Source organism: Scyliorhinus torazame, chromosome 3 (genome assembly GCF_047496885.1).
Source record: "Scyliorhinus torazame isolate Kashiwa2021f chromosome 3, sScyTor2.1, whole genome shotgun sequence".
NCBI classification, from domain to species: domain Eukaryota; kingdom Metazoa; phylum Chordata; class Chondrichthyes; order Carcharhiniformes; family Scyliorhinidae; genus Scyliorhinus; species Scyliorhinus torazame.
The window spans coordinates 356,923,261-356,946,686 of record NC_092709.1 but is presented as its reverse complement, the minus strand read 5'-3'; the positions used below and the strand labels follow the sequence as shown (position 1 = coordinate 356,946,686).

At 49.9% G+C, this 23,426-nt stretch overlaps 1 protein-coding gene across 2 annotated transcripts in view; it reads right to left on the bottom strand.

The window, feature by feature from the left end:
- Positions 1-23,426, bottom strand: part of idh3b (isocitrate dehydrogenase (NAD(+)) 3 non-catalytic subunit beta) — a 65,972-nt gene that overhangs the window by 15,882 nt on the left and 26,664 nt on the right. For both annotated transcript variants that reach the window (XM_072497803.1, XM_072497802.1), the window contains exons 6-10: positions 9,684-9,816; positions 9,417-9,550; positions 9,068-9,170; positions 8,805-8,951; positions 767-861 (exon numbers count right to left, since the gene is read on the bottom strand). In XM_072497803.1, the coding sequence (XP_072353904.1) occupies positions 767-861; positions 8,805-8,951; positions 9,068-9,170; positions 9,417-9,550; positions 9,684-9,816 (612 nt within the window). The remainder of the gene's footprint in view (positions 1-766; positions 862-8,804; positions 8,952-9,067; positions 9,171-9,416; positions 9,551-9,683; positions 9,817-23,426) is intronic.

The window sequence follows — 23,426 nt, the reverse complement described above, 5'->3', positions numbered from 1 at the left end:
GACAATCTTTAACAACAGTTTTCTTCTCAGTGGCTGAGGCTGTGGTTTGGAAAGCGGTGCGGAAGGAGCCTGGGGGGGGGGGGGGGGGGGGGGGTGCTGCAGTGCATCGTGTAGATGGCACACACGGCTGCCACTGTGCGCCGGAGGTGAGCGGTGAAGCTGTTGGCTGGGGTGCACTCCAGCGGGCCGCTGTAGCCTAGATGGCGTCAAACTTATGTTGTTGGAGCTGCATAATGCTAACATGGTGAACAGTTGTGGCCCTTGGAACAGATCACCGTAGGAACCATTTGGTGTAGGATTCAGCAGTGGTATTGCTGTTGAATGCAATGGAGAGGTGGCTGGAATCTCTCATGAAGACCGTCACCGCCTGCCACCCGAGTAGCAGGCAACATTCACACCGCACATCAGCCAGTGCCTGGATATTGTCCAGGTCTTGCTGCAAAACAGAGATGAGGGGTGGTGAATCTGTGCAGACTCGATGGGCCGAGTGGCCGAATACTGCTCCTATGTCTTATGGTCTGATCTGGACACAAACTGCTTCAGTATCCGGGGAGTCCGGAATGCAATAGCACAGTGCAATCACCAGCCAACATCCCCCCTTCCAATGTTGCAATGAGGGGACTGGGGGTCTTCAATCTTGCTCCCACCCAGCGGAAACAAAATGTGCTCGGAGGTCGCCGAAGAGGAAAGGGGGAAGATCACTGGCCTTCAGCTCGAGAAGTTAACAAAGGATGGAGCAGCGAGGTGGGGGAGCGGCGCAACTTACTTCAGGTGCTTCAGCATATTGGCAGAGCTCAATAACATGGCGGTGGGATTGGCGATGTTCCGGCCCATCGCCTGGGAAAAGGGGTGGCGGGCTCCCTGAAATAAAACAGCAACAGTCAGTGAGAAGGGAACAGCAACTACCTGCTGGGATTGAGCAAAACACTGGGAAATAACGAACACCCCCATCACATCGGATCGGGGATAATAACGGTTAAGAATTGGTAAATGGGCAAAAAGCAGAGAGTAGGAATAAACAGGTCACTCTCAGTGTGATGAATGTCGGACTGTCAGGTGTAATTTGGGTATTTGGTGTGGTAAAGAGCGTGTTTGACCGCTGCAGTCACGTTTTCCAACAAATCCTAGTTTGAAAGGCAAGGATGTTTTGGGAGCCAGGGGCGCAGTTAAACCATTGGGCAGCACGGTAGCACTGTGGTTAGCACAATTGTTTCACAGCACAATTGCTTCACAGCTCCAGGGTCCCAGGTTCGATTCCCGGCTTGGGTCACTGTCTGTGCGGAGTCTGCACGTTCTCCCCGTGTCTGCGTGGGTTTCCTCCGGGTGCTCCGGTTTCCTCCCACAGTCCAAAGATGTGCGGGTTAGGTGGATTGGTCATGCTATTAAAATTGCCCTTAGTGTTGGGCGGGGTTACTGGGTTATGGGGATCGGGTGGAGGTGTGGGCTTGGGTGGGGTGCTCTTTCAAAGAGCCAGTGCAGACTCGATGGGCCGAATGGCCTCCTTCTGCACTGTAAATTCTATGAGTACTGTCTATGAGTACTGTATGAGTATCATAAAAAAGCTTGGGCTAATGGAATTTTGTTTTGATTAAGGGGATTCCCTGTGGAGTTAATTAGATTTCAGCTTAGTGAGATGACGTCACTGCTAGGTGCAGCTAAGTTATCAGGCATTTTGCAGGGTAAGCAGGTCAGTGGCATTCTAGCTCAAGCTGTGACCACAGGTCAAGCACTTTTCTCTCTGCAGTTCAGTTAAAAGACTGCCTGCAAACAGAAGGGCAGTGTGGTTGGAGAGGTGAACAAACCAGCTGAAACAGCTTCTGAAGAAATACAGCCAGGGTTTCTGCATTGTTCTGACAGGAGTCTTCAAAGCAGGGTCAAAAGACCTCTCCTTCTCAGGGCAGCACGGCGTCGCAGTGGTTAGCACGGCTGCTTCACGGCGCCAAGGTCCCAGGTTCGATCCCGGCTCTGGGTCACTGCCCGTGTGGAGTTTCCACATTCTCCCCGTGTTTGTGAGGGTTTCACCCCCACAACCCAAAGATGTGCAGGTTAGGTGGATTGGCCACGCTAAATTGCCCCTTAATTGGAAAAATTGGGTACTCTAAATTTATTTTTTAAAAAGGTCTCTCCTTCTCAAAGAACATCTTTGTAAAGCAAGTATCCCTGAGTGCCAATAGTATTTAATAGTGGATTGGGAGCAGAGATATATTTCCCCCCCTTGTTGTTTGAGTTGACGTAAAGATAGCAGTTAAGGTTGGTAGTCACAGTATTGATTAGCATCTTTAAGGGGTAATTGTCATTTATTTTTGGGTGTGATGTTAAAGACATTTTAATATTGTGTTAGTAATAAAGTTTGTTTTAATGTACGATATCCCTATTTTTTCCTCTATTCATTTCTGGAGAGAGATATCCTTTCCTCACTGTCTTCCACAATTAAAATAAAATACTGGGGTTTCTGTACAGTATCCGAGCCACTGTTGGCGTGGACCGTTTCCCCGGGAAAGGAGCGCTCCTTCCCGGCTAAGGGAGTGAATCTGAACCGCCCCCCCGGGAAAGGAGCACCCTCGGGGCCAGTCCTCTCCCCTTCCTTCGGGGACCGGGAGCGAGCCGCTATTCCACCCAACCCAGGAAAGCTTGCGGTTGGTCTGAAATTGTAGCAGGAAGGTCACAGGCTGTTATTAGTGGGGTACCACCAGGATTAGTGCTGGGGCCACAGGTCTTCACAATCTATAGAAATGATTTCAATGTGGGGAGCAATTGTAACATTTCCAAATTTGCTGATAACACCAAACCCGGAAAGAATGCAAGTTTTTTTAAGAGGGTGCGGTGAGGTTTCAAGGGGGCTCAGACTGTCGCAGCGAATGGGCTGGGTGGAACATGGCAGATGGAATATAATGTGGAGAAGTGTGGAGTTATTCACTTTGATAGAAAAAACAGAAAGGCAAGGGTATTTCTGACAATGGTGAGATTGGAGAGTGATGCCCAAAGGAACCAGGGGGTCCTTGTTGACGAGTCATTAAAAGGTAGCAGCAGTTAGCAAGCAATTAGGAAAGTGAATGATACGCTGGCCTCCATCACAAGGGGACTGGAGTAAAGATGTCGCGCTGCAATTATATGGAACCTTGGTGAGACAGCACCAGGAGTAGTGTGTCAGTTTTGGTCTCTTTATTCAAGATGTATTCGCCATTGATGGAGTGTAACTGACGTTCGCCAGACTAATCCCTGGGATGGGATGGGGGGGATGGGGGTGTGGGGCGTTGTCTTATGAGGAGTCATCAAGGAGACGGGGCTTGGATTCACTCGAGTTTTAAAGAATGAGAGGTGATCTCAATGAAACTTACAAAATTCATACAGGGCATTAACAGGGTAGATGTGGATGGGAGGTTCGCCCGGCTGGTCAGCGTAGAACAGTGTGTGACCCAGTGTCCCAGAGTGAGAAAGGACAGTGTGTGACCCACTGTCCCAGAGTGTGAAAGGACAGTGTGGGATCCACTGTCCCAGAGTGTGAAAGGACAGTGTGTGACCCACTGTCCAGAGTGTGAAAGGACAGTGTGTGACCCACTGTCCCAGAGTGTGAAAGGACAGTGTGTGACCCACTGTCCCAGAGTGTGAAAGGACAGTGTGTTACCCCTGCTCCCAGAGTGTGAAAGGACAGTGTGTGACCCACTGTCCCAGAGTGAGAAAGGACAGCGTGTGACCCACTGTCCCAGAGTGTGAAAGGACAGTGTGTGACCCAGTGTCTCAGAGTGTGAAAGGACAGTGTGTGACCCACTGTCCCAGAGTGTGAAAGGACAGTGTGTGACCCAGTGTCCCAGAGTGAGAAAGGACAGCGTGTGACCCACTGTCCCAGAGTGTGAAAGGACAGCGTGTGACCCACTGTCCCAGAGTGTGAAAGGACAGTGTGTGACCCAGTGTCTCAGAGTGTGAAAGGACAGTGTGTGACCCACTGTCCCAGAGTGTGAAAGGACAGTGTGTGACCCACTGTCCCAGAGTGTGAAAGGACAGTGTGTGACCCACTGTCCCAGAGTGTGAAAGGACAGTGTGTTACCCCTGCTCCCAGAGTGTGAAAGGACAGTGTGTGACCCACTGTCCCAGAGTGAGAAAGGACAGCGTGTGACCCACTGTCCCAGAGTGTGAAAGGACAGTGTGTGACCCAGTGTCCCAGAGTGAGAAAGGACAGCGTGTGACCCACTGTCCCAGAGTGTGAAAGGACAGCGTGTGACCCACTGTCCCAGAGTGTGAAAGGACAGTGTGTGACCCAGTGTCTCAGAGTGTGAAAGGACAGTGTGTGACCCACTGTCCCAGAGTGTGAAAGGACAGTGTGTGACCCACTGTCCCAGAGTGTGAAAGGACAGCGTGTGACCCACTGTCCCAGAGTGTGAAAGGACAGTGTGTGACCCAGTGTCTCAGAGTGTGAAAGGACAGTGTGTGACCCACTGTCCCAGAGTGTGAAAGGACAGTGTGTGACCCACTGTCCCAGAGTGTGAAAGGACAGTGTGTGACCCACTGTCCCAGAGTGTGAAAGGACAGTGTGTGACCCACTGTCCCAGAGTGTGAAAGGACAGTGTGTTACCCCTGCTCCCAGAGTGTGAAAGGACAGTGTGTGACCCACTGTCCCAGAGTGTGAAAGGACAGTGTGTGACCCATTGTCCCAGAGTGTGAAAGGACAGTGTGTGACCCAGTGTCCCAGAGTGTGAAAGGACAGTGTGTGGCCCACTGTCCAGAGTGTGAAAGGACAGTGTGACCCACTGTCCCAGAGTGTGAAAGGACAGTGTGTTACCCCTGCTCCCAGAGTGTGAAAGGACAGTGTGTGACCCACTGTCCCAGAGTGTGAAAGGACAGTGTGTGGCCCACTGTCCCAGAGTGTGAAAGGACAGTGTGTGACCCAGTGTCCCAGAGTGTGAAAGGACAGTGTGTGACCCACTGTCCCAGAGAGTGAAAGGACAGTGTGTGACCCACTGTCCCAGAGAGTGAAAGGACAGTGTGTGACCCACTGTCCCAGAGTGTGAAAGGACAGCGTGTGACCCACTGTCCCAGAGTGTGAAAGGACAGTGTGTGACCCACTGTCCCAGAGTGTGAAAGGACAGTGTGTTACCCCTGCTCCCAGAGTGTGAAAGGACAGTGTGTGACCCACTGTCCCAGAGTGTGAAAGGACAGTGTGTGACCCACTGTCCCAGAGTGTGAAAGGATAGTGTGTGACCCACTGTCCCAGAGTGTGAAAGGACAGTGTGTGACCCACTGTCCCAGAGTGCGAAAGGACAGTGTGTGGCCCACTGTCCAGAGTGTGAAAGGACAGTGTGTGACCCACTGTCCCAGAGTGTGAAAGGACAGTGTGTGACCCACTGTCCAGAGTGTGAAAGGACAGTGTGTGACCCACTGTCCCAGAGTGTGAAAGGACAGTGTGTGACCCACTGTCCAGAGTGTGAAAGGACAGTGTGTGACCCACTGTCCCAGAGAGTGAAAGGACAGTGTGTGACCCACTGTCCCAGAGAGTGAAAGGACAGTGTGTGACCCACTGTCCCAGAGTGTGAAAGGACAGTGTGTGACCCACTGTCCCAGAGTGTGAAAGGACAGTGTGTGACCCACTGTCCCAGAGTGTGAAAGGACAGTGTGTGACCCACTGTCCCAGAGTGTGAAAGGACAGTGTGTGACCCACTGTCCCAGAGTGTGAAAGGACAGTGTGTGACCCACTGTCCCAGAATGTGAAAGGACAGTGTGTGACCCACTGTCCCAGAGTGTGAAAGGACAGTGTGTGACCCACTGTCCCAGACTGTGAAAGGACAGTGTGTGACCCACTGTCCCAGAATGTGAAAGGACAGTGTGTGACCCACTGTCCCAGAGTGTGAAAGGACAGTGTGTGACCCACTGTCCCAGAGTGTGAAAGGACAGTGTGTGACCCACTGTCCCAGAGAGTGAAAGGACAGTGTGTGACCCACTGTCCCAGAGTGTGAAAGGACAGTGTGTGATCCAGTGTCCCAGAGTGTGAAAGGACAGTGTGTGACCCACTGTCCCAGAGTGTGAAAGGACAGTGTGTGACCCACTGTCCCAGAGTGTGAAAGGACAGTGTGTGACCCACTGTCCCAGCGTGTGAAAGGACAGTGTGTGACCCACTGTCCCAGAATGTGAAAGGACAGCGTGTGACCCACTGTACCAGAGTGTGAAAGGCCAGTGTGTGACCCACTGTCCCAGAGTGTGAAAGGACAGTGTGTGACCCACTGTCCCAGAGTGTGAAAGGCCAGTGTGTGACCCACTGTCCCAGAGTGTGAAAGGACAGTGTGTGACCCACTGTCCCAGAGTGTGAAAGGACAGTGTGTGACCCACTGTCCCAGAGTTTGAACAGTGTGTGACCCACTGTCCCAGAGTGTGAAAGGACAGTGTGTGACCCACTGTCCCAGAGTGTGAAAGGACAGTGTCCATTCCACTGTCCCAGAGTGTGAAAGGACAGTGTGTGACCCACTGTCCGAGTGTGAAAGGACAGTGTGTGACCCAGTGTCCCAGAGTGTGAAAGGACAGTGTGTGACCCACTGTCCCAGAGAGTGAAAGGACAGTGTGTGACCCACTGTCCCAGAGAGTGAAAGGACAGTGTGTGACCCACTGTCCCAGAGTGTGAAAGGACAGTGTGTGACCCACTGTCCCAGAGTGTGAAAGGACAGTGTGTGACCCACTGTCCCAGAGTGTGAAAGGACAGTGTGTTACCCCTGCTCCCAGAGTGTGAAAGGACAGTGTGTGACCCACTGTCCCAGAGTGTGAAAGGACAGTGTGTGACCCACTGTCCCAGAGTGTGAAAGGACAGTGTGTGACCCACTGTCCCAGAGTGTGAAAGGACAGTGTGTGACCCACTGTCCCAGAGTGCGAAAGGACAGTGTGTGGCCCACTGTCCAGAGTGTGAAAGGACAGTGTGTGACCCACTGTCCCAGAGTGTGAAAGGACAGTGTGTGACCCACTGTCCAGAGTGTGAAAGGACAGTGTGTGACCCACTGTCCAGAGTGTGAAAGGACAGTGTGTGACCCACTGTCCCAGAGTGTGAAAGGACAGTGTGTGACCCACTGTCCAGAGTGTGAAAGGACAGTGTGTGACCCACTGTCCCAGAGAGTGAAAGGACAGTGTGTGACCCACTGTCCCAGAGAGTGAAAGGACAGTGTGTGACCCACTGTCCCAGAGTGTGAAAGGACAGTGTGTGACCCACTGTCCCAGAGTGTGAAAGGACAGTGTGTGACCCACTGTCCCAGAGTGTGAAAGGACAGTGTGTGACCCACTGTCCCAGAGTGTGAAAGGACAGTGTGTGACCCACTGTCCCAGAATGTGAAAGGACAGTGTGTGACCCACTGTCCCAGAGTGTGAAAGGACAGTGTGTGACCCACTGTCCCAGAGTGTGAAAGGACAGTGTGTGACCCACTGTCCCAGAGTGTGAAAGGACAGTGTGTGACCCACTGTCCCAGAGTGTGAAAGGACAGTGTGTGACCCACTGTCCCAGAGTGTGAAAGGACAGTGTGTGACCCACTGTCCCAGAGAGTGAAAGGACAGTGTGTGACCCACTGTCCCAGAGAGTGAAAGGACAGTGTGTGACCCACTGTCCCAGAGTGTGAAAGGACAGTGTGTGACCCACTGTCCCAGAGTGTGAAAGGACAGTGTGTGACCCACTGTCCCAGAGTGTGAAAGGACAGTGTGTGACCCACTGTCCCAGAGTGTGAAAGGACAGTGTGTGACCCACTGTCCCAGAATGTGAAAGGACAGTGTGTGACCCACTGTCCCAGAGTGTGAAAGGACAGTGTGTGACCCACTGTCCCAGAGTGTGAAAGGACAGTGTGTGACCCACTGTCCCAGAGTGTGAAAGGACAGTGTGTGACCCACTGTCCCAGAGTGTGAGAGGACAGTGTGTGACCCACTGTCCCAGAGTGTGAAAGGACAGTGTGTGACCCACTGTCCAAGAGAGTGAAAGGACAGTGTGTGACCCACTGTCCCAGAGTGTGAAAGGACAGTGTGTGATCCAGTGTCCCAGAGTGTGAAAGGACAGTGTGTGACCCACTGTCCCAGAGTGTGAAAGGACAGTGTGTGACCCACTGTCCCAGAGTGTGAAAGGACAGTGTGTGACCCACTGTCCCAGAGTGTGAAAGGACAGTGTGTGACCCACTGTCCCAGAGTGTGAAAGGACAGTGTGTGACCCACTGTCCCAGCGTGTGAAAGGACAGTGTGTGACCCACTGTCCCAGAGTGTGAAAGGACAGCGTGTGACCCACTGTACCAGAGTGTGAAAGGCCAGTGTGTGACCCACTGTCCCAGAGTGTGAAAGGCCAGTGTGTGACCCACTGTCCCAGAGTGTGAAAGGCCAGTGTGTGACCCACTGTCCCAGAGTGTGAAAGGACAGTGTGTGACCCACTGTCCCAGAGTTTGAACAGTGTGTGACCCACTGTCCCAGAGTGTGAAAGGACAGTGTGTGACCCACTGTCCCAGAGTGTGAAAGGACAGTGTCCATTCCACTGTCCCAGAGTGTGAAATGACAGTGTGTGACCCACTGTCCCAGAGTGTGAAAGGACAGTGTGTGATCCACTGTCCCAGAGTGTGAAAGGACAGTGTGTGACCCACTGTCCCAGAGTGTGAAAGGACAGTGTGTGACCCACTGTCCCAGAGTGTGAGAGGACAGTGTGTGACCCACTGTCCCAGAGTGTGAAAGGACAGTGTGTGACCCACTGTCCCAGTGTGTGAAAGGACAGCGTGTGACCTACTGCTCTCCAATTCCCCCCCACCCCACCCCACCCATTGCTGATACCCAGTTCATCTGAGCAACATTAAGACTATTTATTCCTTTACCGTTTCAAAAACTGCATACTCTGCACTGAAGCTTTCTCCCGGTACAACCCCAGCTCCACCCACCAGACCAGCTGCCAGGTTGTCAATGATGTTTCCATAGAGATTCGGCATAACCAGTACATCGAACTGATACGGATTGGACACGAGCTGTGGGATCAGAGGACAGAGAATCAATGCTGATTAACCAAGGTGTATGGCCAACACCCAGCAGCTCCGCGATGAAGCCTGGCAACTCGCAGCATCCCACGGCGAGCTCCATTTACCTGCATGCAGCAGTTGTCAATGATCACTGACTCATACTTGATATTGGGATAGAGTTCGGCCATCTCCTTACAGCATTGCAGGAATAGCCCATCCCCCAGCTTCCTGTCAGAGAAAAACCAGAAATACAATCACCGAGAAGAAAACAAGGAGAACATGCGCCGGGGGGGGGGGGAGGGGGGGGGGGGGAGAGGAGGAGCAGCAGCGAGAGAGACGGCCAGAGGGTGCAGGGGAAGCGCGGGTGGGGGTGACGGACAGGGAAGCGAGTGGGGGGACGGGACCAGAACGGGAGCAGGGGAAGAACGGAGTGAGAAACGGAGAAGGGTGAAGTCGGGTGACACCGTCACTTACATTATGTTGGCCTTGTGCACAGCCGTGACCTTCGCGCGACCTTTCTTCGTGGCATAGTCGAAGGCAAACTTTGCAATTCGGCGGGATTTCTCTCTCGTGATGATCTTCAAACATTCGATGACTCCATGAGCGCTCTAACCCCAAGAGAAAAGATTGGTCAGAGCAGGGCCCAGGCTTAGTAATCCAGGGATCTGGCTGGGGGGGGGACCTGGCTATTTCCACCCACCTCTTCCCCCTCCCGAGGATCGGGTGCTGAGCCAGACTTACCTCGTACTCCAGTGAGCTGTACTCGCCCTCTGTCTGCTCACGGATAATCACCAAGTCTAAGTTGTTGTGCCGTGTGGAATAACCCGGTAAACTGTTCACATGGACCACATTTGCAAACAAGTCGAGTTTCTTCCTGAGGAGAAACAGGAAGAAAGTCAACCCAAGAGGTTCAACAACCTCTTCTCCAACCATAGCATGCTAACCGTACAGAAAGGGGCCACCAATTAGTCAAACATCATTTGTCCTTCATAAAACCATGCTGGTGGATAGCGTTTCGAATTGCCTGATATTACTTCCTTAATAACTGATTCTAACAATTTTCCAACAAGATGTTGAACTAACCGGTCTGTAATTTCCCACATTCTGCCTCCCTCCCGTTTTGAATAAGGGCGTTACGTTCGCATTTTTCCAACCCACTGGAACCTTTCCCGTGTCCACGGAATTTTGGAATATTATAACCACTGGATCCATTATCTCTGCTGCCACTTCCTTTAACACCCTAGGATGTCGGCCATCCGGCCCTGGGGACTTGTCTGCCCTCAATCCCAGAGTTTGTTGAGTACCGTTTCCCTATTGTTCAAAGTTCCACCCTTTCTATTACCTCTGAATTGCCCCTTCCGATCGGAATGGAACTCGTGTCGTCCACCTGAAAACTGAGGCAAAGTATTGATTTAGCGTCACCGCCATTTCTGTGTTCCCCATTGTTAACTCTCCGGTTTCATCCTCCAGGGGACTAACATTCACTTAGCGACTCGCTTCCCTTTTATGTACTTATAGAAGCTTTTGCTATTTTGCGCTAGTTTTCTTTCGTAATTTACCTCAGCTCTTTTCATTACTTTTTTCGTAACTTAAAAAAATTTTTTTTTAGAGTACCCAAATATTTTTGTTCCAATTAAGGGGCAATTTAGCGTGGCCAATCCACCAAGCCTGCACATCTTTGGGGTATGGGGGGGGCAGCACAGTGGGTTAGCCCTGATGCCTCACGTCGCTGAGGTCCCGGGTTCGATCCCGGCTCTGGGTCACTGTCTGTGTGGAGTTTGCACATTCTCCCCATGTCTGCGTGGGTTTCGCCCCCACAGCCCAAAGATGTGCGGGGTAGGTGGATTGGTCTCGCTAAATTGCCCCTTCATTGGAAAAAAAAATGAATTGGGTACTCTAAATTTTTTTTAAAAAATCTTTGGGTTGCGGGGGTGAAACCCACGCAGACACGGGGAGAATGTGCAAACTCCACACCGACAATGACCCAGAGCCGGGATCGAACCTGGGACCTGGGTGCCGTGAGGCAGCAGTACTAACCCACTGTGCCACATGCCGCCCATTTTTTCACATCCCTTTGCTTATGTTTGAAAGTGTCCCAATCTTCCAGCCTGCCACTGGCCTTTGCAATATGATGCACCTTAGTTTTTGTCCTTTGTCAGAGTGTTGAACTTGATGATCAGCCATGATCAGAATGAATGGTGCAGCAGGCTCGAAGGGCCGAATGGCCTCCTGTTTCTATTTAGGTTCGTCCCAAAGTGAATAACGAACAAGAGGATAACAAGGGAAAGAGTTGAACTGGTAACTGGTGTCAATGCTCCCCCTCATACTCGATACTGCATTTATATGGGCTGCAACACGGTAGCATTGTGGAGAGCACAATTGCTTCACAGCTCCAGGGTCCCAGGTTCGATTCCGGCTTGGGTCACTGTCTGTGCGGAGTCTGCACATCCTCCCCGTGGGTTTCCTCCGGGTGCTCCGGTTTCCTCCCACAGTCCAAAGATGTGCAGGTTAGGTGGATTGGCCATGATAAATTGTCCTTAGTGTCCAAAATTGCCCTTAGTGTTGGGTGGCGTTACTGGGTTATGGGGATAGGGTGGAGGTGTGGACCTTGGGTAGGGTGCTCTTTCCAAGAGGGACAAACGTTTTACGTGCAGCTCCAATTTCTCTCAATGAACTAAGCTTTTTTGTTTTGCAAGCTGGTATCTGATAACGGTCGCGTTTATAACAAAACCAGTTTTTAAAAAAGAATTTGTCACCACTCCGAGAGCAACCATTTTAACAACCAGGTTCATGTCATAACAAAAATAAATATTTATTTCCCCGGCCACCAATTAGTCTGGTGAGAGCCAGACTCGGGAACAGAAATGATCTCGAGTTGTATAAAAAAAAAAATCAATAAAAACATTGGAAATTAAATATTGTTTTCAATCATCACTCAAGTTGAAGTTCGAAAGCATTCAGGGTTCCAATTAGCTAGCGAGTGAGCCGGGCTGTGTGGGAATAGCCTGCACAAAGCCGTTCTAACTTGTTCATTAGTTCAACTTGCTCCAATAAATCAAAAGAGAAAGAGTGTTCAGCGTTTGAAGTTGCCGTGTGAAACCGGCCGGGAGCAGGATGGCACACGCCCACCATCCTGACAGGAGAGTCGCCGTATGTGCTGGTGGCCAGAGTATGGGCGGACTGCGCATGGGCAACTATTCCCAACGCCTTACGGGTTGGCGGCAGTGCACAGAGTGTACAGCAGATGTTTCATTGGACTGCAAGGCTGATTAATTTACACCCCTGGCTCCTTTAAACGTCTTTGTGCGACCGCAGAGTCACGATAACCTAAAGAGATCGGGCTCACGCGCAAGAACTTTCCACTTGCTGCACGGACAGACAGCTTGGAGGAAATACTGCTCATGTGTGTGGGGGGGGGGGGGGTTTGGTGACATGGGCATGGCTGTGTGCATCTTCACACAAGAGTGGAACAGTCTCGTTACAGATGGGGGGGGGGGCGTGAATATTGGAAGGGATTAATGTATTGAGAGGGGAAATGTTAGGGAGTTTAGCATTCTTGAAAGTGGATACACCTCCAGGCCTGGATGAAATACATCCCATTGGTTATGAGAAAAGCAGTACGGAAATATTCGAGGCTCTGAGCAGATTACACAATTCCCTCTGACTGCAGGCGTATTGCCAGGGTACTGCCCTCTGGCTGCAGGCGTATTGCCAGGGTACTGTCCTCTGGCTGCAGGCGTATTGCCAGGGTATTGCCCTCTGACTGCAGGCGTATTGCCAGGGTACTGTCCTCTGGCTGCAGGCGTATTGCCAGGGTATTGCCCTCTGGCTGCAGGCGTATTGCCAGGGTACTGTCCTCTGGCTGCAGGCGTATTGCCAGGGTACTGCCCTCTGGCTGCAGGCGTATTGCCAGGGTATTGCCCTCTGGCTGCAGGCGTATTGCCAGGGTACTGTCCTCTGGCTGCAGGCGTAATGTCAGGGTACTGCCCTCTGACTGCAGGCGTATTGTCAGGGTATTGCCCTCTGACTGCAGGCATAATGCCAGGGTATTGCCCTCTGACTGCAGGCGTAATGCCAGGGTACTGCCCTCTGGCAGCAGGCGTATTGCCAGGGTACTGCCCTCTGGCAGCAGGCGTATTGCCAGGGTACTGCCCTCTGGCTGCATGCGTATTGCCAGGGTATTGCCCTCTGACTGCAGGCGTATTGCCAGGGTACTGCCCTCTGGCTGCATGCGTATTGCCAGGGTATTGCCCTCTGACTGCAGGCGTATTGCTAGGGTACTGTCCTCTTGCTGCAGGCGTATTGCCAGGGTATTGCCCTCTGGCTGCAGGCGTATTGCCAGGGTACTGTCCTCTGGCTGCAGGCGTATTGCCAGGGCACTGTCCTCTGGCTGCAGGCGTATTGCCAGGGTACTGCCCTCTGACTGCAGGCGTAATGCCAGGGTACTGTCCTCTGACTGCAGGCGTATTGCCAGGGTATTGCCCTCTGACTGCAGGCGTATTGCCAGGGTACTGCCCTCTGACTGCAAGCGTAATGCCAGGGTACTGCCCTCTGGCTGCAGGCGTATTGCCAGGGTATTGCCCTCTGGCTGCAGGCGTATTGCCAGGGTACTGCCCTCTGGCTGCAGGCGTAATGCCAGGGTACTGCCCTCTGGCTGCAGGCGTATTTCCAGGGTACTGCCCTCTGGCTGCAGGCGTATTGCCAGGGTATTGCCCTCTGGCTGCAGGCGTATTCCCAGGGTACTGCCCTCTGGCTGCAGGCGTATTGCCAGGGTACTGCCCTCTGGCTGCAGGCGAATTACCAGGGTACTGCCCTCTGGCTGCAGGCGTAATGCCAGGGTACTGTCGTCTGACTGCAGGCGTATTGCCAGGGTACTGCCCTCTGGCTGCAGGCGTATTGCCAGGGTATTGCCCTCTGGCTGTGACGAATGTGATATAAAATAGTTACTTTAGAGATATTAGTTAATGTAATGTAGAAATAAGCCACTTTGATTCTGGCAGGTAGAGACAAAGGGATTTGAGACCGCATGGAAAAAGCAGGAAGAGGTGTGTCTATGAGAGTGATGCTGCGGAGAAAGGGATTGGAAGTGAGCCAATCAGAATAGATGAAACAAGTCAGGAGGGACATAGGATGACCTATGGGTGTCGAGTATGTGAAACGTGATGCCATTTGAATGTATGAGTACTGATCTCTTTGTCTGGGACCTTCACTTAGTTCCCGGGACTGCAGACAGCAACATGTTGTCTGTATCACTGTGGACTAGGTAGCTTGCAAGCTGAATAAAATAACTTCTTTTTACTTGCAAATCCATCTCGACTTTTATTGAGGCCAGACTGACGGAGAAAGAAATTTGGAAATGAACATTTGGTGCCGAAAACCGTGATTTCTCAGGGCGATCCTGATCCAACTGCGAAATCAGAATTAGACTGATTATGAACAGGAGGATGGGGAACAAAGGGCCCTCAATGTAGAACTGGAAAACGACCACGCATTGATTGTTCCCCTCTTCTAATCGTCTCATTAGTCTGGTCATTCGCGGTTGGCACAGAAAGACCGCCTCGACGAAATCACAGGTCAGTCTGGGGATTAGCAATTTAATTGATGGGATTTCATATTGTTGTTTCGGCTTGGGTTAGGGTTTTGGGTTGATGTGACATCTCAAATGATGATTCAATTCCAAGTATAAGGGTTCAGAGGCTGATGGGACTTCAGTAATGAAGGTTCAGTCTATTATATGGGTTCAGGGGCTGATGGGACTTCAGTAATGAAGGTTCAGTCTATTATATGGGTTCAGGGGCTGATGGGACTTCAGTACTGAAGGTTCAGTCCAGTATAACTGTTTTTAAATCTGAAGATGGTTCAACTCTATGTGTGAGTATTTTAAATATATAGTTGATTAAGCTAAAATTGTCTCCTTGGACTGTGTTGGCGAAAAACGCAGTTCCGAGGACTAGTTGAGATTGTGGGGAATGCTGCATATTGGTTGAAGCAGAAGTCTCTCAAAGGGTTAACAGCAGCAGGCAAAGTTAAAGACAGACAGTGCTTCTCACTCAGGCCTTGAGATAACAGCACCAGTCGCTAGTGTAATCGGATACCTTTCCTTTGAGTCAGTGAACACCAGCAAAGTTACGTTTTGAATTAATTAAAGGAAACCAGTGGGTTTCTCCACCTCTTTGATAAAAGTTATTATTTTCGAAAGCAATTGATTGAAATTGCCAGAATCTTAAGTTTTACTTACTTGAAATAAGGTTTATCTCATTTTATCTGGAGATTAATAGAAACTTAAAGAAGATCATGGACACCATTTTAAAAAGTGCCAATCTGGAGATGATAGTTGATTTTGCTAATACTTATGTGTATGTAAAAGAAAAAAAACTTGTTAAAAGAAAAATTGTTAAGATAAAGAAATAATTAAGTTGTAAATGTTATACAAGTTTGTGTTAAGCAAATTGTAAATTTAGTTCTGAGTTGAGATCAGAGCTAAGCTTTCAAGTTGCAGTAATTCAATTTGAATTTTCAAACATTTTTAAGTTTTAAAAAAAAAGCGCAAGTAGAGGAAAGACGCAGGTCAAACAAGAGAGGAGCTACGTAGTTCAATGGCTGGCCTTGAATTGACAGAAAAAGAAAAATTCAATAATTTGGAAAAGTAAGCATATCACCTAAGTCTCTCCAAACTAAGCAGAAACCACAAGATTCGGGAACAAAGGAAGCTGAAACAACTTCTTTTGAAGAGAAAGAACTCCCCCTAGTGACAGGGAGAGACGTTGAAGTCTTGGAACAACCAGGGGAAATAGCTAGAGTGCCCCCTGGTGACATTCGGAGACAGTTACCGATTAGGAAGATGCGAAACCCCGACCCAGTGACTGCGGGAGCGAACCCCACGATAGACGTTTACTTCCCATGGACACCCAGTGAGATGATGGCTATTACGTCTACAATCCCAGATAGAAAAAATCTGCTGCTGCCTTCATGGATTCCTTGAGAACTACCATCTCAATTTATCAAGCTGATTCAAGGGACCTCTGGGCCCTAGTCCAGCAGATTTTAACCCCAGCAGAGTACCGCAATTATCTTAACCACCTGAATTATGCTAGTCATGCCGCACTCCAGCAGGCCTATGCGTTAGACGACGATAGAAGGACACAGATCTTGAATGCGTTGAATAGCACATTTCAAAGGCCCATAAATCTTTCTGTTATCTTAGACCTAAAACCTAAGAAGACTGAAGAGCCAGAGGAATTTCTGGAGCGTTTTAATGAAATCTACCGGGGACAGTCAGGCGATTTGCTGTATCAAAATGGTCAGAATTCCCCTCAATACTGTGCTATGTTAATGCATTGCCTACCACCTTCTGTGGTTACTGCTGTGAAATGTAATAACATGAATTGGACAGAGAACGACCCTTCCCAGATGGCAAGGGCAGTCAGATTTTACTGGAAGGAGGGTGTAGGCCAAGAAGGAGGCTCAGTTACAAAGGTTAAGACTGAGTATGTAATGAAAAAGGATGATCTGCGACCCCAACAAGCGGCAGAAATGGTAGTTTACCAGCAGGAGCCCCAATATAGTGACTTTGGGTGGGTGGATCAGCGAAGAGGAGGATACCAAACCCACCCAAAGGGACCCTCACCCCCTTTTTGTGGCCCACCAAACGAATCAATCACTCTACAACCGCAGCCCCCTCTGAGGGGCCATTGGTCTACTGGAAGAAGAGGACGGGGCAGCCATGTCTTCTGTGCAATCAGCACTTAAATTACCATTATCCGACCACACACAGCAATTGTCAGGGTTCCAAGGACAGGTGTGTGAGTATCCTATTTCTGAACCTGTGACAGTCACTTACGAGAATAAGTCTGCAGATCATCAGTTTGTAGTGTCTACTGGATTGGACTGTAACTTGTTGGCCCGAGATTTACTGTGTATCTTCCAGCTACAGCTAGAATGCGGAGATGAGGGGGTAACGGTTACATCATGGAGGATGAGACAACAGTGCTATATTTCTATCACCCCCCAGTGGTGGACGTTAGACGTTGAACATTCACTGCACCACGTTACCCTGGCCTATGACAGAACTGGACGAAACAGGGAGTTGGAGGACAAATACCGGCCATTACTTGAGACCGAATGGCCAGTCAAGGTTACAGCCACAGTCACGGGAAAAGAAGGTACAGCCGATTTTGTTACAATATCACCACATTTATGGCCACAGTCAGCTTCGGTAAGCCCTCATATTACACGTCAGGTCCATGACCAGTACCATGCCAGGGATATGGGGCGAATGGTCAGGAGGGCAGTGGATCATTCGGATCCAACAGACTACGCACTTCAAGTCATGCCGGACGGCACTACCATAAAATATTTTGAGGTCCCTGAAACGATTAACACTCGACTGCAGCATCACAGGGGACATGATGTGTTGGAATATGTCAATCCACAGGTCTGGGCGGAATACCCATCACAAGTGGGAAAGACAAATGTTACACCTATTAAGGTGATGATTCAGGATCATGTAAAGCTACCTTCCATTCGGCAATACCCCCTGAAATCCTAAGCTGTTCCATCAATAGATAAATTAATTCAAGAGCTGTTGAAACAGGGTATTTTGGTCCCTTGCCAATCAGAATGTAACACCCCCATACTTGCTGTGCCTAAACCAGCCAAACCAGCCCAGTACCAATTAGTACAGGATTTACGTTCAATCAATGCCATCGCATAGCCGTTACATGCTCTCACCCTCCAACAGGATATTACGGTGTATAGCTCCCACTCGGTCATCGCACTACTGAGGCAACTGCAGACTCAGCATCTTACCGCAGCTCGTCAGAATAGGTATGAGATATACCTTTTGAACAATCCACGTCTGACATTTAAATACTGTACCACTATCAATCCAGCCTGTTTTCTTAGTGGTCCCCCTGTCCATGAGGGCGCACCTGGTCACGACTGTTTAGCCTTGATTCAGGAAACTACCACAATAAGGGGCGATTTGAGTGACATTTCGTCAGAACAACCTGACATGATTATGTGTGGTCAAATATCCCACCGGGGTTTAGTTAATGACCTACTGCAGGCCCTCCTTATGCCCGCGCAGATTTCTGTTATTAAATGCGCTGCCCACACGAATGGTACAACCCCAGTTGACGTTGGTAATGAACAAGCAGATTGTGCAGCGCGCACAGCCGCACAAATTCAGCAAGTGATGGTGCCTAAAATGTTAAGTCAGACTAAACAATCTGCTATAAATAGGTCTGCCTCTGACAAGCCAATGCCAACCATCCAAGACGTCATAAGGTTACAGGAGGACGCTCCTGAGAGTGATAAACAAATGTGGAAACGGTTAGGTTGTACATATGATTCTGTTTCCTCTTTATGGACCACGCCAGCACATCTGACTTGTATGTCTGAGGTACTGGCTTTATGGGTCATCGAATGTGTACACTTTGCAACTCATTGTGGGGCTCGAGGGACTAGTGATTTGTTGCTGGACACTTGGTGGCACCCTAAAATGCAGGGGTTGGCCCAAAGTATCAGTAATCGGTGTTTGATTTGTCAGCAATATAACACCGGAAAAGGTATCCCTTGTGGGAAGGGGAAAACCCCATTGCCCAGTGGTCCCTTTGAGACGCTCCAAATGGATTACATTGCGTTGGAAAGGTGTCAATGTTATAAATATGTTTTGGTCATTGTGGATGTGTTCAGCAGATGGGTTGAGGCGTATCCGACTACCGATAATAAAGCTGCTACTGTGGTTAAAGTCTTGATGGGGGAAATCATTCCCCGGTACGGTATACCAGCTCAGTTAAGTTCTGATAATGGGCCTCATTTTATTGGACAAATTAACAAGGAGTTTTGCTCCCAGTTGGGCAAACGCCAGCAGTTACACTGGGCGTACAGACCGCAGGCGGCCGGGTTGGTTGAGAGACACAATCAGACCCTCAAAACTAAATTGGCTAAATTAAGAGCAGACACGGGACTGACATGGCTTAAGTTGCTCCCCGTTGCCCTCTTCCAGCTGCGGGTTACACCTGCGGGACCGGCCCGGCTCTCTCCCGCCGAGATTCTTTATGGCAGGCCTCTTAGAACTCCCTGGAGCCTGCAGGTTCCCAGACTGGTTCAGTTTCATCAGATGACTGAAGAAATGACCACCTATGTTCTAGCCCTCACGCAAGTGCTCAAGGAACTCCATGGCCAAGTCCGCGCGGCTCACCAGCCATTGCCCCCAGTACCTAGCTCACTTTCAGTCCAGCCCGGTAGTTATGTCATGGTCAAAAATTGGACTAGGAAGGGGTCGGAGCCGCGATGGGACGGGCCCTTCCAAGTTCTCCTTACCACCCCCACAGCAGTTAAAGTGGAGGGGTGAAGTGCTTGGGTCCACCTACATCACTGTAAATTGAGTCCATCTCCACTACTGTAAAAGGTCGGATACTAACCTGCCTCCCTTCTCCAGTGCTATTTTACAGGTGTGGAGCATGATGGAGTGGCTACGCATAGTCTGTCTGATATTTGGCCTCACTTCGCTTGGCGTGTTATTGGCGATGGACATGGAAAAGGGGAATATTGTGTATCTGTGTAGCCCCAACCAATCTACAAGGTTTCATCACCTCTGCAAAGGTGATGTTCTTCGCTGCTCCCATATACGAGGACATGGTATCGACTCATGGAAGGTCATCAAAGTTAAGGAGAATGCAGGAGTCATGAAGCAGTTGCACCGGTCCCGGCGATGGGAAGGGAACATTATATGGACATTGCCTTGTTTTCGGAATACATGTAAATTCGATTTTGGATGTGTTAAGAGTGGTACAATAAAGGTAAAATCAGGCTGTCAGAAGAGTGTAGGAAGAGGCTATGAGAAAGAGAAAGGGACTAGAGAGGGGACGGGGCGTATGAGAAGGGAAGTACAGCTAGAGGCTGGAGAGGAAATTGCTGAGGCCTTGACAGAAATCTTTGGATCCTCGCTGTCTTCAGGGGATGTCCCGGAGGACTGGAGAATAGCCAATGTTGTTCCTCTGTTTAAGAAGGGTAGCAAGGATAATCCCGGGAACTACAGGCCGGTGAGCCTTACTTCAGTGGTAGGGAAATTACTGGAGAGAATTCTTAGAGACAGGATCTACTCCCATTTGGAAGCAAATGGACGTATTAGTGAGAGGCAGCACGGTTTTGTGAAGGGGAGGTCGTGTCTCACTAACTTGATAGAGTTTTTCGAGGAGGTCACTAAGATGATTGATGCAGGTAGGGCAGTAGATGTTGTCTATATGGACTTCAGTAAGGCCTTTGACAAGGTCCCTCATGGTAGACTAGTACAAAAGGTGAAGTCACACGGGATCAGGGGTGAACTGGCAAGGTGGATACAGAACTGGCTAGGCCATAGAAGGCAGAGGGTAGCAATGGAGGGATGCTTTTCTAATTGGAGGGCTGTGACCAGTGGTGTTCCACAGGGATCAGTGCTGGGACCTTTGCTCTTTGTAGTATATATAAATGATTTGGAGGAAAATGTAACTGGTCTGATTAGTAAGTTTGCAGACGACACAAAGGTTGGTGGAATTGCGGATAGCGATGAGGACTGTCTGAGGATACAGCAGGATTTAGATTGTCTGGAGACTTGGGCGGAGAGATGGCAGATGGAGTTTAATCCGGACAAATGTGAGGTAATGCATTTTGGAAGGGCTAATGCAGGTAGGGAATATACAGTGAATGGTAGAACCCTCAAGAGTATTGAAAGTCAAAGAGATCCAGGAGTACAGGTCCACAGGTCATTGAAAGGGGCAACACAGGTGGAGAAGGTAGTCAAGAAGGCATACGGCATGCTTGCCTTCATTGGCCGGGGCATTGAGTATAAGAATTGGCAAGTCATGTTGCAGCTGTATAGAACCTTAGTTAGGCCACACTTGGAGTATAGTGTTCAATTCTGGACGCCACACTACCAGAAGGATGTGGAGGCTTTAGAGAGGGTGCAGAAGAGATTTACCAGAATGTTGCCTGGTATGGAGGGCATAAGCTATGAGGAGCGATTGAATAAACTCGGTTTGTTCTCACTGGAACGAAGGAGGTTGAGGGGCGACCTGATAGAGGTATACAAAATTATGAGGGGCATAGACAGAGTGGATAGTCAGAGGCTTTTCCCCAGGGTAGAGGGGTCAATTACTAGGGGGCATAGGTTTAAGGTGAGAGGGGCAAGGTTTAGAGTAGATGTACAAGGCAAGTTTTTTACGCAGAGGGTAGTGGGTGCCTGGAACTCACTACCGGAGGAGGTAGTGGAAGCAGGGACGATAGGGACATTTAAGGGGCATCTTGACAAATATATGAATAGGATGGGAATAGAAGGATACGGACCCAGGAAGTGTAGAAGATTGTAGTTTAGTCGGGCAGTATGGTCGGCACGGGCTTGGAGGGCCGAAGGGCCTGTTCCTGTGCTGTACATTTCTTTGTTCTTTGTTTAGAACGTAGGTTACCGGGAGATGCACTTAAGTTAATTAAAGGCCAAACTGAGGAAAACCCGGGTAGTATGAGTCTCTTCTACCAGATTTACCACCGCTTGTATGGCCAGGGACGGGTTGTCTGCTACCCGAACCCCGCAGCGGTGTCTAGGTTATTTTCTGTTTCACCGCTTTGGGGCACTCCCCAAACGGTGGTTCATTGTCAGCATTCCGAACCACTGCCCGATCAGGTCACTCTTCCTTACGATCCGGGTTCAGCACCACCGGCTATTTGCCTTCCCCTTCCTCGGGATAATTCCCATTCACAGTACGATAGGCTGCGACGGTGGAGGGCGTACATACCTAGCCACTTCACTCCCAATAGGGATTCCCGGTCGTACGAGAATTGCTTCAGCAGTGAAGGATATGGCTGTTTGCTGGTAGAGGTGGACACAAATATAACATGTCTGTTTCCCACCTGTACGGACAGGAGGTGCCATATCACCCAGGCGTCTGGCCAATGCGTTTGTTACAACACCACTTGCGTTCCATTGAACGCCGGCCTCCAGCTCCTCTGTGGCTGGGCGAATGTCTCTCATATCACTGTTGGGACTAGGGCTTTCCGCATTGCTGGGTGGCCCGAATGGGCATTTCAAAGTTGGATAAACTGGGCTACTGGGGGGTCCTTACGCAACCGATATGCTGATTGTGATGCTAGCCTGCACACGGAGCAAGGATACTACTTTTTATTCAATGGCACAGCGACCAATGTTTTGTCACCCCCATTTCCCCGCCAAATTGCTATTGGGACTCTAGTCCCTACCACAGTCCCCTGCCCCTCGGCGTGGATGCTGCATAATCAGTTAGCACGCCGGGCAGTCTCGGCTGAATTTTGCGAGAACTGGAAAAAACCTCAGGTTCTCGCACCCAACTGGGGCCACTCAGCCGGATGGGGGGTTCTGGGCGTCTTGACACTGGGAGGTGTGGGGGTTCCTTGGCTGTCAGTGATCGGAATTATTTTATTTGCGGCCTTACCATCTTGGGAAATGAAACCTTGGGAGCCCTCGGGGCAATAACCAAGGAATTGTCTCAGCTACGGTTGTTTGCAATGCAGAACCGGTATGCTCTTGACTATCTTCTGGCCCGTGAGGGTGGGGTATGCGCCATAGTGCAGGGCAAGTGTATCATGGGAGTTCAGGACTTGACCGCGAACATTACTAAATTTATGTATCGCATACGGGATCACTTGGACGGGATGCAGGATCCTGGCTCTTGGGGTAACTGGGGATTTGGAGGATGGAAGGACTGGTTGATAAATATGGCCATGTATCTAGTGGTAGCTATCGGCTGCATCTTTGTGGGCCTGGCCATCCTTAAATGTGTGATGGGTAGAATGCGGGGTGCACTGGATCAGATCACCGCCACAATCACCACAAAAAAAAAATTTAACTGTTAAAATCCATGAGGGTGAGGCAGATGAAGGGGGGCTAAGACAGGAATTGGAAACGCAGCGACAGATCTTTTTAGATGAGGAACCGTAGCTATGGATTGGATAGTTCGGTTATCATGGAATGATAAAAGGAGGGAATGACGAATGTGATATAAAATAGTTACTTTAGAGTTACTAGTTAATGTATGTAGAAATAAGCCACTTTGATTCTGGCAGGTAGAGACAAAGGGATTTGAGACCGCATGGAAAAAGCAGGAAGAGGTGTGTCTATGAGAGTGATGCTGCATTGATAGGGGCCGGAGAAAGGGATTGGAACTGAGCCAATCAGAATAGATCAAACAAGTCAGGAGGGACATAGGATGACCTATGGGTGTCGAGTATGTGAAACTTGATGCCATTTGAATGTATGAGTACTGATCTCTTTGTCTGGGACCTTCACTTAGTTCCCGGGACTGCAGACAGCAACATGTTGTCTGTATCACTGTGGACTAGGTAGCTTGCAAGCTGAATAAAATGACTTCTTTTTGCTTGCAAATCCATCTCGACTTTTATTGAGGCCAGACTGACGGAGAAAGAAATTTGGAAATCAACAGCTGCAGGCGTATTGCCAGGGTATTGCCCTCT